The 15,183-nt window shown below is 39.3% G+C and overlaps 1 protein-coding gene across 2 annotated transcripts in view; it reads left to right on the plus strand.

Moving 5' to 3' along the window:
* The window catches only part of LOC102386416 (leucine-rich repeat and IQ domain-containing protein 3-like), a 70,989-nt gene that overhangs the window by 30,953 nt on the left and 24,853 nt on the right, over positions 1 to 15,183 (plus strand). For both annotated transcript variants that reach the window (XM_006021773.3, XM_025201822.1), the window contains exon 2: positions 14,057 to 14,225. In XM_006021773.3, coding sequence (XP_006021835.2) covers positions 14,057 to 14,225 — 169 coding nt within the window. The remainder of the gene's footprint in view (positions 1 to 14,056; positions 14,226 to 15,183) is intronic.

Raw genomic sequence — 15,183 nt, forward strand, 5'->3', positions numbered from 1 at the left:
ATCATCTCTTGCCTCTATTGCCAGATAAGCAGTAACATTTCCCAAAAGAGAAAATGTGAGGCAAGGATTTTTGTGGGCGATATTTTTTTATTGACTCAACCATATAGTTGGGAGGTATATAGACAAGCTGTCAGGTACCAGGTACCATTCCTCATATCTCACGTGGTACCAGACAGCTTATCTATATCCCTCTCAAAGTCCTTACCTCTTGCATTTTTCTTACAACATCACCCTAACACTACCAAGAAGAAAGGCTGCTGACAGAAGCTTTATTTATTTTTTTTAAGATGGTCAGCGATTCAAGCTTTGCCTACTGAAAGTCATCGTAGAAAGGAAGGCAAATAACCATTTGGAGCTAATAGAATAGGTATGGCTAGGGAGCAATAATATAGAGTTAAAATATGCATTGCCTTGTGTTGATTTGTTAGTACTAATATTTAATTTAGTAGACCTGGAAAGAGTAAGGCTGCCCCTAAAGAGGTATCATTCAAGCCTCAAAAAAACATTAAACTCCCAGTAAATAAAAAAACTTTGTCCTTGTTAAGATGAGTCTTTTAGATGTTGAACCAAGTCAACTTCCTTTTGTAGGGCTCCAACTGAAATGCATCTGTGTGCACACAAACATATACCCCACACCATGTTTCTTGGAAAATAGTGCAATTCAGTGATTCTTTATGATAACCAATGACATTATCTGATGAGCTTTTCTCTATGTACAGCAGTTTGCCACTTGTAGATGCTCCTTGTACATTATGGTGACTTCACAAGTTTACTTTTGAACTCTGCAGTCCAGAGAAAAGTTCAGAAATTTCCAATTTCTTTACGAAATTCACATTAATGTTCAAGGGTACAGATATTTGTGGCCTAGGAATGGGCAGATGTTGAGAATGGGTGCTTGGTTATAATCCCAACTCTTAACACTGCTATACTATATGATTTTGGACAAGTTACCTAATCTTGCTGTGCCCTAGTTTCTTTCTCCTTCTCTAAAATGATGGTAACTCCCACCTTTTTAAAGCACTTTAAAATTTGTGGCTGAAAGCATGAAATATTATTGGTAAAGGAACCTTCTTCCTTTAGTTTCACTTGCAAAATCCCCATTTACTTTGGGTCATATCGATAGAAGCAAGAGCAGAATTTGTGTCTTGGCTGTTTAATTTCTAATGTTCTCTCATCTGGCAAATTAAATTATAATTTAATAGTAGATACTTTTTTTGGCTTAACCAGTTTTTTATTTAAGTTTTTTAATGAAAATTCAGTATGATGCATCTGGACTATAGATCACACAAGATATTTTCTTTGTTTTTCTCTCTGGATTGTATATTTAATAGTGTTTTTACAAGACTTGTGACAATTGGCATTTATTTTCCTACTGTTGTTTCTGTTTTGGGAGCAGAGTCATTTATGTGAGCCTGAAAGTTTTTCATAGTTGGTTTGCTGGCATTTTAATAAACAGCCATTCTGTTACTGTCACAATGTACAGGCAGTCCTCAGACCTACGATACAATTGGTTCCTGAAAACTGTGTCTTAAATTGAAACGTTGTAACTCGGAACCAATTTTCCCATAGGAAACAATGTCATAAATGGGGGATTGGTTCCTGAACCAAGGCCTGATACCCTGTTTTCACCAAAAATAGCCCAGAATTTTGTACTGAATCAATTATCGATGAGTAATATAGCTACATTAATATATTTATCCTGTAAATAGCAATCTCATTGATTTGTAAGGATTTCTTTGAGGTGACTTTGCTGGACTTTTTGAAGGGTTCTTGGTTGGAGTTTTTGAAGGGTTCTTGGCTGGAGTCTTCTCAGGAGTCTTGGCTGCAGGTTTTTCTGGAGTCTAGTCTCCTTTCTTAAAGAACGTGTCCAAGGAAGTTTGGACAGATGTTCTCCAGGAAGATGGGCAATGCAGCGAACTTGTTTGCTGGTGTGGTGTCACATCGGATCAAGCGTTGTAAAGCTGAAACTGATGTCACAAAGTTGAAACAGGGTGTAAGTTTATAAACGTTGTAAGTCAAAGCGTAAGTCGAGGACTGCCTGTATTCTTACAGTTTTCTAGATTAGGGTTATAATGTGCAGTTTTTGTTTATTATCTCTAATGCCCAGTATAAGAAAATATATTCATGCAACATGGAATATTGTACTTCAAAAGGGTAAAAATGTCTTTAAGTATTAAATATTTAAGTTATACCATTGAAGAAAATGTGCTTACCTGGTAAAGACCATAAAAAACTTCAACAGGAGTAGGTGTATCATATGAACTTTACTTTTTTAATTTTTTCAAATTAATTTTGGGGATGGGATTTAAAAAAAAATCCTTTTATTCTTTCTGATTATCTTTGGAATGAAAAAGAGTTCCTATTAAATATTTGATTGAATATGTTTTCGTAGGTAGGCAGCTTGACCGATTCTCGTTTTCCTAAGGACAGAACAGAGGCAAGTGAATCCTTGTACAATTGCTATAATTTTGAAAGAAGAGGAAATCCTGTTTAGTAGATATAAGATTAAAATAGTAAAAAAAATAGGAAAAATATGGGTTAGTTTTGAGAATAGTAAAACTGAATGGCAGAATTTGCTAAGTGTCATTTTGAATGTCTATACTCAGTAGAACTCCTCCAGCTTCAAATCACAATGAGAGAAGCAAAGTTTTTTTTCAGGGTTTCTTTTTTGGGGGGAAGGGGTTGTCTTGTTTTTTAGGGGGGTGTTTCATAGTTGGTAGGGTCAGAGGGGTCCTGAGCAGATCATCAAGTCCGACTCCCTGCCAGGGGTGGGTTTTTTTGTTTTTTTAATTTTTGGGGGATATTTTTTATTGGAGAGTTGAGGGATTTTAGACAAGTTTGGGGTCATGAAGTGCCCTTTTTCAGGTCACTTTGTTCACTGAAAAAGGGTGCTTTGTGCCCCCCAAATTGTCTAGCATCTCTCCTAACTCTCCAGTAAAAGATATAAAAAACACCCTTACTTCTAACATTTCCTGTAACATTATGGCTACAATAATACTCCAAACCTACTAAATTACAATGTGCTCAGTTTTGGCCTTCATTTTTCTGTGCCTGACAAATGATGTTGTTTGTATTTTATTCCATCTATGATTCTTGTAGACAAGACTGTAAGGAAACAATATCTCCTTTGTTTTGCATGGGCATAAAATAGATCCTACCATTTTTTAAGGAGTAGGACTTATCTTTTTCTTGGTTTCTTTTTCCTGCTACTGTTGTTATTTTTTAATAATAACTGGTGCACCAGCAGCCCATTGTTCTAGGCATTGTGCAAATACAGAAAACGTGTCCTTGTGGTTGTTTACAGTCCTGTTGTATATCTCTTGGTTACTACTGCTCTCTACTATATTGTTATCTGAAGCACTAGTGCCCAGCCTTTTGGCTCTAGGGCTGGATGACTTCCTGAGTCAGTGTTGGGGCAGATCTGGTCTATGGGTCCAGTGTGGCATGCAGTGCTGGTCAGTGCATGGCCTCAGCTTTATACATTGGATTGAGCTCTGGCCCTGTGTACCAGATTGGACCCTGGCCCTGGTCCTGTGTGCCAGATCAGGCCTCTCAGCCCCAACTCCATAAGCTGTGTTCCATCTGGTCTGCAGGGCTTGAAAATTTGGCGGCAGAGGAGCAATGGTAGTGTTAATTGCTACTGTTCCCTAGTGCCAAATTTCTGGTTTTGTGAGGAGCTCTATGGGCCAGATGACATTGCTCTATGAGCCAGATCTGGCCTTCAGCCTGGAGGTTGAGCACCACTGATCTAGATAATAACTTGTGTATTGATAGTTTGAAACACTCTGAAGAACTTGTAACTGTCTAGGCCAGTGATTCTCAACCAGGGTGCTGTGCAGTATTAACCATTAAAGTAAAGGCATAGAGGGATCTGATGTGGGATTCCAACAATCACACTTCTTGCTATACCACATATGCGTGGCAGAATGAGCAGTTTTGGGATTCCACATCAGAACCCATTGCACCATATTGCCAATCGTGGGCTTTCCCTGCACCAGCAAGTAGCAAGCTTGGTTTCCAGCTGCAGAGGAGCATCATGCACTCCTGCAGCTGGGAGCTGCTGTCAATATGGTGTGCTGCCCCAGCTGCAAGCCCCAATCAGCTGACCGAACCTCCCAGCCTCTGGGGCACACAGGAGTCTTGACAGGCTCCCCGTGTGTTCCAGAGGCTGGGCATTGGCTATGTGTTCAGATAAAGGTGTGATAAGAACCGGCCACAAAGCTATTACACGTGTTTTGTGCAATAACTTTGTGGCTTACTCCTTGTTTTATCCATTAATTGATTGAAAATGTGGTCATTAGTTAAGACTTAATTAACTAGTTCATCACATCTTAACTGTAACGTCTTTCAGGGGCACAAGAATCCATAGTGTCAAAAACATTCTGACCTGTTGTGGTTGTCTGAGCTCTTTACAATAGAAGAATTGCTTTATTATTTTTCTGTAGTCAAAAAAAAAAAAAAATGAAAGCTAAGAGCTGGCATTTTTTATGGGTGCAACCTGTTTTCAGCTGTTCACACCCAGTACAAGGGGCCATAATGGATGTGAACAGTTGAAACCAGTCTGGTCCTATAAGAACTGGCTGTCATGTTTGCTTTGGCTTAAGGAGTGCCTTTATTATTGTAATCAATGGAATTTAGCAAATAGCTGGTGACACTTCCATATTTTTAAATGGCTGCTGCTATATCTTCATGTGACTTACGTGGCTCATATTATACATATGGATAGAAATACTAGTTTCATTAAAGTTGGTGGCATTGACTTGTTTGCAGTCAGGATTTCACCAACAAAGTTCATAAATTCTCTACATAGGACAGACCCTGAATTTGCCTGGCTTCAGGTGATAATAGACCACTGATTCCGGGTGACTGCTGTAGTCGGTGCCGTAGCAAAGTGGGGACAAGCGGGTTGACCATCTTTGGTGCCAAAGCGAAGGGGCGCCAACAGGCACTGTCCAGCCAGGGCAGGGTGGGGGACAGAGCCATGAGTGGCTCATTTTGGGGGACATGGGGAAGGAGGGAGGGCAGCTCCTCCTGCTGTGTGCACTCCTAGGTAAGCATGGGGCGGGGGGGGCGTGTGTCCCTCAGATCTGTGTGCAGGGCGAGGGTGGGCTGCTGCTGCGGGCTTTGCCCCAGGTACCAAACGTCATTACTACAGTACTGTCTGTAGTGGTCTGGGTCCAGCTGCTTCCAACCAGGAAACAGAGGGTTTAGAAATGTCTCTCTTTTGGCTAAAAGATCTGAAAACTAGCCAGGTCAAAAAAACCAAACAAACCATGAAGCAAAATCCTTAGAATAGCCAGCTGTAATTCAGAAACTTGAACTGATGTCTGTGCAGTGCAAGGCTGCCCTGGCAAGAGACCCTCAGCTATCTCTGCATGCATAAGCTCTGGACCTGGAAGTAGCTCTGTCTGGGCTTACTAGCTGAGACACAGCACTGCAGCATTGCAGCTACAGCATACTGCTTTTGTTTTCGGAGGTAACACACGCAGAGCTGGCTTGGGGAATCTCTGTAGGGCATCTGCCTTGCATCCAGTTATCCGCATAGCCATCCCTGAGGAAGTGGTGGAGTATGAATGATGTCTGACGTTGAGGAGAGTAGAAGAACACAACCCATTCAGAAGTGTTTCAGAGACTATTATTTTTCTAGTTCCTTTTTGCAGAATGCTCAATCTTGCAGATAATCATTGCTCTTCTCTTAGGAAAAGTGGTTTTTTTTTCAACTTTGTATTTCTTTCCTAAGAATCAGTTATTTCTTTGTATTCTATCCATCTGAATGGTAATCAGATTGATGTAAGATCGTGACACACTTTCTCTTCATATTGATCCTCCTCATTTCAGTTTGTTTCCTTGATATTTTAATCTGATTTTATTTGCTGATGAGAAAAAACCCAAATGTTTCTGTGTTCCAAGGATAATTTTGTTGATGTGCTAGGCTTATGAAGAGTGACAGCTTCTTTATTATTTGTTTTTCTCTGGGAAAGTGAAAGTATCCCGCTGTTCAACTAAAAATTTCCAACCATTAACATGATGTTTTTGGAGGGATGATATACTGTGCCTGGAACACAGCTGAAGTGCCTAGATGTTTACACCAGGCTTTCCACCTCGAATGCCAACCTTTGCTATATTGAGTCTCTTAGGGATGGACAGAAGTGTGATTTTTATTTTTTGTGCCTGTTCCTCAGAAGGAAAGAAATGAAATGGATTCTCCTTTCATGCCCTTTGAGACTCGCTGCTTTTTGTAACTGAATTATGTGTACACTTAACAAATGTAGGCAACGTGCTTTGTCTAAACATATCTTAAACTATGACGTTTCGGTAATTTGAGGAAGAATGGTTTTAAAACAAAGGAATAATCCCTCCTGTGTTTTCTTCTCTGCTCTAATAGGCCACATTACATTTTGCTTGCTGTTTTGTGGCATCCTACAGTTATTGGTAAGCATTGTATCCAGAGTGATCTAAAATAATAGTTTTTATTAGCTCATTATAAATAATGCGGAGGATAAAACATATTATCACTATGAGGCTGAAAAATAACTGCTGCACAAGGTTAGTAGTGACTTGTAACGAGGTCTGTCATTACGGCAGTACTGTCAGACTGTTCGTGTCCAACATCAGTTTGTGATAGTGCTTCCCCATTGCAGCGTGCTAGGGAGTGAGTTTACCAGGGAGAACCTTACACGTATCCGTGCGTGTTTATTATAGAAGAATGCAAGTCACTGAGGACCCTATTATGATTAGTGAAGTGTGAGCAACAAAAGCAAGGGGCCTGCTTCACTTACTGGTTCTTGCATTGTGGTTATTTGGACATGTTCATCAGCCCAGAACTTTTAGTTCTTCGGCCATTCTCATCGCCTCTATCAAATTATTTTTCCTGTCAGTTGAGATTTAGTAATCCTGTAATAACCTTTCCCTCTTCTGCCACTTAATAAATTCAAACATAACTTGTTCTTCTGGAGGTTTTCAGCTAGTATGCTGTCCTGTCATATACTTGCTTTTGCAATTATTCTCTTTCATGCCCTAAGTTCAGTGAGCGCCATTTTAATTTCTTCCTCTCCTATAATTTTGAGCTCATTTATTCTGTGTGAACCACACACAGTTTCGCCCCCCTCCCCCATATATACCATGTCTTCTATAACAAGAAAAAATTAATAACACACAAAAGCCTGCTTTAACTGATTGTAGGGACAGGCCGTGGTATATCTGCTCTCACAGATTTAAAGCACACTCCTCATGTAGTCTCACTGAAAGCAATGGGTCTGCTTGAGGCAAAGAAAGCAACTACCTTAAAGTAGTAATGTTTTTTACTTAGACGTTATCATTTTTGACCTTAGCACTAGCTACAGCCAAAGTTTCAGGGGTCTGTGAGGGTCACATCTAGACTCAGAGAGACCAATGTGGGGTAGGAGGACCACTCACCTTCCTGAAAAATGAGGAATAATTGAAGCTGTGAGAAGCGTTCACACACTTCAGCATGATCATTTATTCCACCTTGAAACTGGGATTTGGGATTTTATTCTTTGTTGATTGAATTACTAGTGCAGGTGTTTGCTGCTTCATCTCACCTCTGCCTACCATTGAAGTTCTTCAACTGCCTAGCTTCGTCTTCCCTACTCATTATAGTTCTTACCTCTTTCACCTTGTTTTCCCATTTTTCCCTGCCTCTTTCCCACTTTCACTCTGCTTTTATTCATTCTGCTTACTTAATCCATTCCTCTTCCCTCACTTTAGCTGTATGGGATCACCATAAGTAGCCTCAAGGGCCAAGATCCATCTCTTAAAACTGAATGCATCCTACCTCTTGTAACACGTACTATGCAGTGTAAAGTTATAACTTGATGCAGCTTGGTGATTTATTGTGTAATAATTTAATATACTCAAGTAGGACACACATGTAGGTTCAAACATGACTTAAATTGTAGGTGACATGACTGTTTTAATCTTTGTCATTAGTCAACATTTATCCACCAGAATAAAAGTAATTCAGCAAACACCTTTGCAGGCATTATGGTAATTGAGGATGGAGATTGAGCAGCAAATCAGAATCATCTTCTAGTAGAATCCAGGGTAATTACCATCCTAGTTACTGCTTATGAGAGAGAATGAACCTCTCCATAATCCTTTCTGGACTCTCTCTGGATATTTTAATTTTGATTGCTTCTAAAGCCCAATTCAGGAGCAGATCTACATGGTAATGGACACTGTATAAATATGTCTAAATTATTGTTCCTGTCATGAAGACTCTGTAGTTTTTCCTGCCTGTTGCACTGAGCCAATGAGTGTCCACTTCCTGTTGAACATAAAATTGGCCCTATGTTGCTAAAGTGAGTAAACTAAACATCAGCCTTGGCAAGCAGTTTCTCTTTATCCTGACAAGGGTATTGCTCAATATGGGAAGAAAGCAATCAACAAACTAAACAAGTAGTAGGTCAGAAGAAAGAATGAAAAAAAAATTAATAAAATATGGAAACAAAGACAACCAGAAGTAGAGTTGCAGGAACCAGAAGAGAGTGAGTGATGGAGGCAAGAATGGGGACCAAAATAGGCGAAATGCACAATAGGAAACATAGGTAGAAGGAGAAGACTTGGGAGCCAAACCTTCAGCTCAGGAGTCAAACAACAGAACTAGCCCAAAATAGGTGGTTAATCATGATTTCTGATCTGTAGCTTGGCCTGGTAAGAGAACAGGTTGTGGGAAGAGATTAAAAAAAAAGGGGATGGGAAAACAGCATAGTTTACTATTGTGCTATTCAGAGACTATCCGTATGGCTTTTTGCTGCTGAGAAAGAGATGTAATTGTAGTACTCATAGTGTAATTAGCCTTTGCTCCCAAATACCTGAAATGGGCCTTATAGATTTGTAATGAATCATGTTGAAGCATACCAGAAATTTATGCTGTCATTCGCATACTATTCAGTGTACTATTACACTGCACATTTTTTACAAGTCTTTGACTCAAAATCTGCTAATTTGTTTATTATAGTTTTGTAAAGATTTTCTTCCTCATTGCAAAAGGGCACAAATTCATTTCTTATTTTGCAGAATTTTGTGACTATACTTCTTCTTATTGTTCTAGAAAGATTAAAGCTGGGAAGTGGCTGCAATGTCCTAGTCATTTGCAGATAGAGACAAGTAGCCCTAATGCCTAAACTCATAATAGCACAGCTGTACTCTCTTAAACTAATAGCTCTTCAAAGATAGACCTTTAAATTTCTGTCCTTCATGCTTCTGCATTTTACAGGTTATTAATGGCACATTACATATTACCATAAAAACCTCAATGTCTCTATAATGGCTTGAAAACTATTTCATTAATATGTTAATATGAAGCCCTTTGCAGATAATGTTTTGTCAATCTTTTTAAAGTACTGTATGCTACATTCCAAAAATTATATACTTATTCTTTGTACTTACTGAGTAATTGCTGTGACCAGTCAGGGTTTCCTTGAAATTTGAAGATCACTTTCAAATAATGTTGCTTATGATTAAATTGTACCCTGCATTTCTTTTTAAAGGACTAGAATCAAGGAATTCAGGCCTAAAATTTATCTTTTTGAAATCATATGTATTTTCCTTTCTGATATATTAAAATCAACCTCACCTATGAAGTAAAAAGTACCAGTAAAGAATTAGACTACAATGATGGATGAATCTACAGTAACAAATCTGGTTTTGCCAGAACATAGAAATTGTTAAACTCTATTAGATTGGTAGCCTATTCAGCCTCTTGTGGGCGCCGATCAAGTGCAGTAATCCTGTTTCCTATCCTGGCCAGTAAAAGATGTTTTAGAAGATGATTCAAGAAGCCCTGAAAGGCATAATTATGGATTTACTTGCCTGTAGGGGTAGGGAAGAAATATCCCCCATCAGCTAGAGGTGAGTTTAAATGGTGATGCATGAGGATTTATGTCTCTTCTATCTATTAAAAAAAAAAAAAAGAATATCTATAATATACTGCATTTACTCAAATACAAGATGAGCCCCCCCCCCCCCGGCCACCCGTTAAATACATTGTCTATCTTTGAACTGCTACCAAAAGCATCATGTGCTAATTAATGGAAAACTTCTGTGAAGCTGATTAAATGCAGCCAACACTGAGCATGACTATAAAGTACATGTCCCATTTTGGGCAAACATGTTGACAGGAAACATTTTTTTCCCTTAATAACCCCCTGAAAACAGGCATTGCTGCTGCCGGAATGAATGAAAACTGGGCCTGGAGGTATTGCAATACCAGGCCAGCACACACAGGGCGCAGCCAGACGAGCACAGTCATGCGGTATGTGGCACTGCAAACACCACGTACTGCACAGTCCAGTGTTCTCCATCCTGAAAGAGAAGCCCTAAATGTCAGACATCATCAAACAGGGCCCCAAACAGTTCACCCAGAATCCCTCTGTAACCCCCCGCTCTTAGTTTATCACGTATGATTAGTATGGCCCCATCCTCCAAGAGGTGAAGTTGGACCAGGTTGCCCTATGTCTCATTTGCATGTATTTTTTTGGAGGATCCCAGGACTGATAACAAGAACACCTGGTTCCAATTACAAGTGGGGGGACTAATTAGCAAATGGATCCTTTGTGGGGTGGTAGCTGGAATACACACAGATACTGAGCAATCCTGAGCTGTGAGGTCACCATTGCTTGAAATGCTGTTGAGTTTGCTGGGAACCAACCCAAGTGCCAAAGTGTTGCATAAATGTGTATTTATGGAGTACCTGTGCTTAAACTTGCAGTAGTTTCAAAAACGGTAAAAGTGCATTTGTTTTGGATGAACTAAGTTTATGGGGAATATATGCAAATTGCTACAGCTATGCTTATTTCAATGTCTTTATTTTCATATTTGTTCTTCATTTCCATGTGCTCATGCTGATAGTAAGGAGGTGGGGAGGGGGCTACAGGGGGGAAAAAAGTTGAGGGGAGAAAAGGCCAAAGGAGCTACCTGATTCCCCAGATTTATTTTTTCCCAGCTATAGCAGTTGGAGCAGGGACAAATTCAAGACAAACCTACCATAATTAAATGCTATACCTGCTAAATTACATCAAGTTTATAAATGTTCCATATAGACTCTAATTATTGGGGGGTCATTTTATAATCAGGATTGTCTTATATTCAAGTAAATATGGTAACTGGATTTCCTCCTTGTTCATGTAAACTTCCAGTAATTTTTTTAATACCGTGAAGCCTTTAACCTCCGTGGTATCTTGCAAGTTCTGCAGGCCAAATTAGTTATTGTTTAAAAAAAAAAAAAGTTTTGAATTTGCTGTGCTTAAATTGCATCAGATGTTGCCTTGTTCTTGTACTATAACAACACAAGAGTGCCCAGTGCGCCTTCTGTATAGCATTCATTGTTGCATATTTTTGTTGTGCTTCCTTTCGTTTACTGCCTTTTTAAACGTCTTTAGTTTTTTTAGATTCTCATCAGATGGAAGCTTGCATGGTTTTCATCATTTTCACTGTCCATTACTGAAATCTTTCTATTTCTCCTATACCCTTTCTCGTCAGGGCGACCAAAACTGGGTGCTATTCTGGATGAGCATGTATGTTTGACCTATAAAATGACACTGTAACGTTTTCCATCCTTTTGCTTACACTTAATACAGTGGTTCTCAACCATTTTTATATTCAGGGCACCCCTCCATAACTTTTTTGAATTTAGTGTCACTCTGGTTGAGATCTACAGTTGCGCTGCCTCAGTTTACCTCAGTGGTTCTCAACTGGGGTGCTGCCACTGACACCAGTTGGAGCTGCCCCAAGAACCTCATACACTGCCAGATTGGGAAGTGGCTGCTGGAGGAGCCCACAGTACCCTGGTTGAGCACCTGTGACCTAACACTTACTGAATTTTTTGTTGATGCTGCACATGTAATAATTTTTTTGAGCTCTCCCCCAGCAGTACACAGCTGTGTATTTTCTGAGTGATTACGGTTAATTTAGAAGCTAGTAAAATAAATGTGCATCACTTTGCATTAACAACATTGAATTTCAGCTGCTGCCTGCTATCCATTTACTTATCTTTGTTAGGTTCCTCTCATGATACTCACAGATGCCTCTAACATTTGCAAATCAAATTATTTATATATTATTTGCAGGTTTTGCCATCTCACCACATACCACCTTTTAAATATCTTTAATACATCTCTGTCACAGGTTTTGGGATTACCCTAGTAAATTATGTCAAACAGTTCTCCTTTATCTACTATTCTGTTTTTAGGCTTGGAAATTCTAATAGGAAGTAGGAGGCATTTTGTTTTTCTTTTCAGAATCTGTGCTGGCATATCATGGTTGTCTAGGTGTTTTATAATTCTGTTGTTAATTAACATGTCAACCAATTGAGTCTCACCACTGTCTGTCATCTTCAGTGCCTTAAAAATAGATAAAATATTTGTTACCCCAGCCCTTCTAGATAGCAGTATAATTTAATGAGAGGTTGCATAGGTTTATTAGTAACTAAATACTTCATGCTTAAATTCTAGCTGTTTTGAGAACATTCTTCAAAGAGAAAATAACTCCACATTTAAAACCCAATCCTAATCCCAGTCCATTCAAGTAAATCAAGGTCTTTCAGTTAAATTCAAGGGGAGGGGGTCTGGAAATACTATGGTGCTTTGGGAAAAGGAACTTGCATTCACAATACACTGAGGGCATGTCAAACTCATGGGAGCTCCCTCTGCTTGCAGTGTGGATTGGACCCAGTATTGCATGCAGCACAGGTAGTCCAGTGCACAAACTAGCAGCATTCTGCCAGATCAGACTTGCATGCTGACTCCAGGACTGGTCCAGATTGGGCCCAGGATTTCCATGCATGCTGGAGCCAGCGTGCAGGGGCAGTCTGATAGGATGCTGCATGCAGCCTGTAGCCCAGATCTCCTTTGCTGCGGGCAGTGCTGGCTTCAGTCCATGCTCCTCAGGCCTTGGAGTGGGGTTTGGTGTAAGATGCTTGTGACATGCGGGCTGCATGCAGCACAGAAGGCAGGCATGGAGTGCGTGTTGCATGCAGTGTCCCACTGAACCAGGTGTGTGCGCTGTCCGCAGCATGGCCTGATTCAGACGGGCCCCAGAGCTAACATACAGGGACGGTGTGGGTGCCACATACAGCACGTGCCCCAGACAAATTCCCCGTTCCTAGTGTGACGCAGTGCCAGGGCTGGTGTGTGCCCCATGCAGCACATGGGGCCAGGCTGAACATACACTGGCTGGATTATGTGGCTCTATGGGTCAGATGTAGCCCATGGGCTATATGTTTGACATCCCTGATTTATACCTTGACCACTTCTTGGCTATACCTATCCACTCTATCAGTGCTAATTGTCCTTAAAGTTAATGTCAGTAAAATTAATTGTTTAAATATGTGCAAAGCACCAGAGAAAGTCAGAAATCCTTGATGTATATAAATTAAATGAATTGATTTGATTTACAGATGTTTTGGTAGCAAAAGTTTGGGTAGTATCTTTCAGCTATACACCTGTCTGAAAGAGAGACATGTTTAGCGTACAGTATTTGAAAGCTCCTGACAAAATCTTGGCCTCGGCAGGGTCTCACTCACACTAACGTGACTAGGCCTTGTAGCTCATCTTTCAGGCTGTTTTCCCTTTCTGTTTTCTGCCAATCAGTCCACTCCAAATTTTCATACTTTTTTTCCCCTTTCCCCTGTGATAAAACTGCAAGACCTTTGCAATCTTCCTCAAGGTCTTTCCCAACATTTCTTATTTGGGTGCACAACTACCTGTTGTATATGATGGAGCATCTTATTTTACTACATGCATTAAATAATTAAGAACTAAGAAAACTGTGAGAATCTTGCTACTGAATTTTCTGACTTTAATTCCAGTAAAATTTAAAGTATGATATTTTATCTACATTACTTTTGGTATGTAATTTGCTTTCTTTTCTCTTTAAAGTAAATATAGTGCATGGGAGGAATTTATTAGCATTTAAGTTTGCAGCTCACTTTGTGTCTTAGCTACGACAAGAAAATTAACTCTAGATTATTCAGTTACTCAGCACTACCTTCTTTTTTTATCTACTGTGAAATAGTGACAGAGGTTTTATTTTACAGCAAAATTCTTTTGCATGAAGTTCCCCTGCAGAGACATTACATCAGAGATGGAGCAAAACAAATTTACAGTCAAGGCACACCTTCAGAATGTGATAGTAAAAGCTTTATGTATCACATCATTAAACCAGAACAGAACACTGAGGATGAAAAGCTTACATCTGGGAAACAAGTAAGTGTGCTATTAAATGTTAATTTAAAAACTTTTTCTACAGAAAAATCTAGACTCTGCATATAGCAGCAAGAATCGTTCTAAACATTTCAGGAAAATCTGGTAAGACTAAAGACTATGTACTGAAAAAAAATGTTCTTGATATTTAAGATTCTGTTTTCCAAGTTGCACATCATATATTATGCTAGAGTGTAATACAAATCTAAGAGGAGAAGGAACACTGATGTTTAGTGTACACACTGTAGCTCTAAATATTATTCAACCATAATTATTGGCTTTATCGAATTTTGAAGAAGCTGCAGGTCATTCAGTACATTTACATTATTTAGCTTTTACAAATGTTTTCAAATCATTTAATAAATACAGTGCTTCCATTCAACATCCAAAGGTAGTAAAACTCACTCGTGCAAACAGAAGCACCTCTTTGTTTCCTGCTTCCATATAGAACATTGTATTTCTGCCTTCTTGCTTTTTTCCAGGTATTACACAGGATGGCACTCTCCTACTTCTGCCGCTTAACTCTTTATTTTCTTCTTGTAGATCAGCATTGAGAGACGTCTTTTTTGAAGTTAAAAATTAAAAGGAAATAGCCTCCTGAAGGTTTGGGGGCAGGGGGGTGGAAATGAGGTGAGGGAGATGAAGGGAAATTCAGAGCAAGTTCTAAAATTCAAAGAGGCAGGTTAGCAACACTCTTTGATAGGGTTGCTCCTCTTACCTTCTTTGTAGTTTGTTTATCCTTAATATCTTGTTTCCCTCTATCCTTACATTCTCTTTATCCAGTTAAATGTGTGTATATATAGTATAACTTGAAATGTCATCACATAATTAATTTCACATAGAAAAATTACTTAATGTGAATTAAGTTATGATTAATTTAAACTAGCTATCTTGATAAGTTAGACTTAGAGGCAAATGTTGCTAAAGAGATAGTTTTAACCATAATTGCATGAAGCCAAAC

The sequence above is a fragment of the Alligator sinensis genome, unplaced genomic scaffold, assembly GCF_000455745.1.
Source record: "Alligator sinensis unplaced genomic scaffold, ASM45574v1 scaffold853_1, whole genome shotgun sequence".
In the NCBI taxonomy this organism is placed as follows: Eukaryota; Metazoa; Chordata; order Crocodylia; family Alligatoridae; genus Alligator; species Alligator sinensis.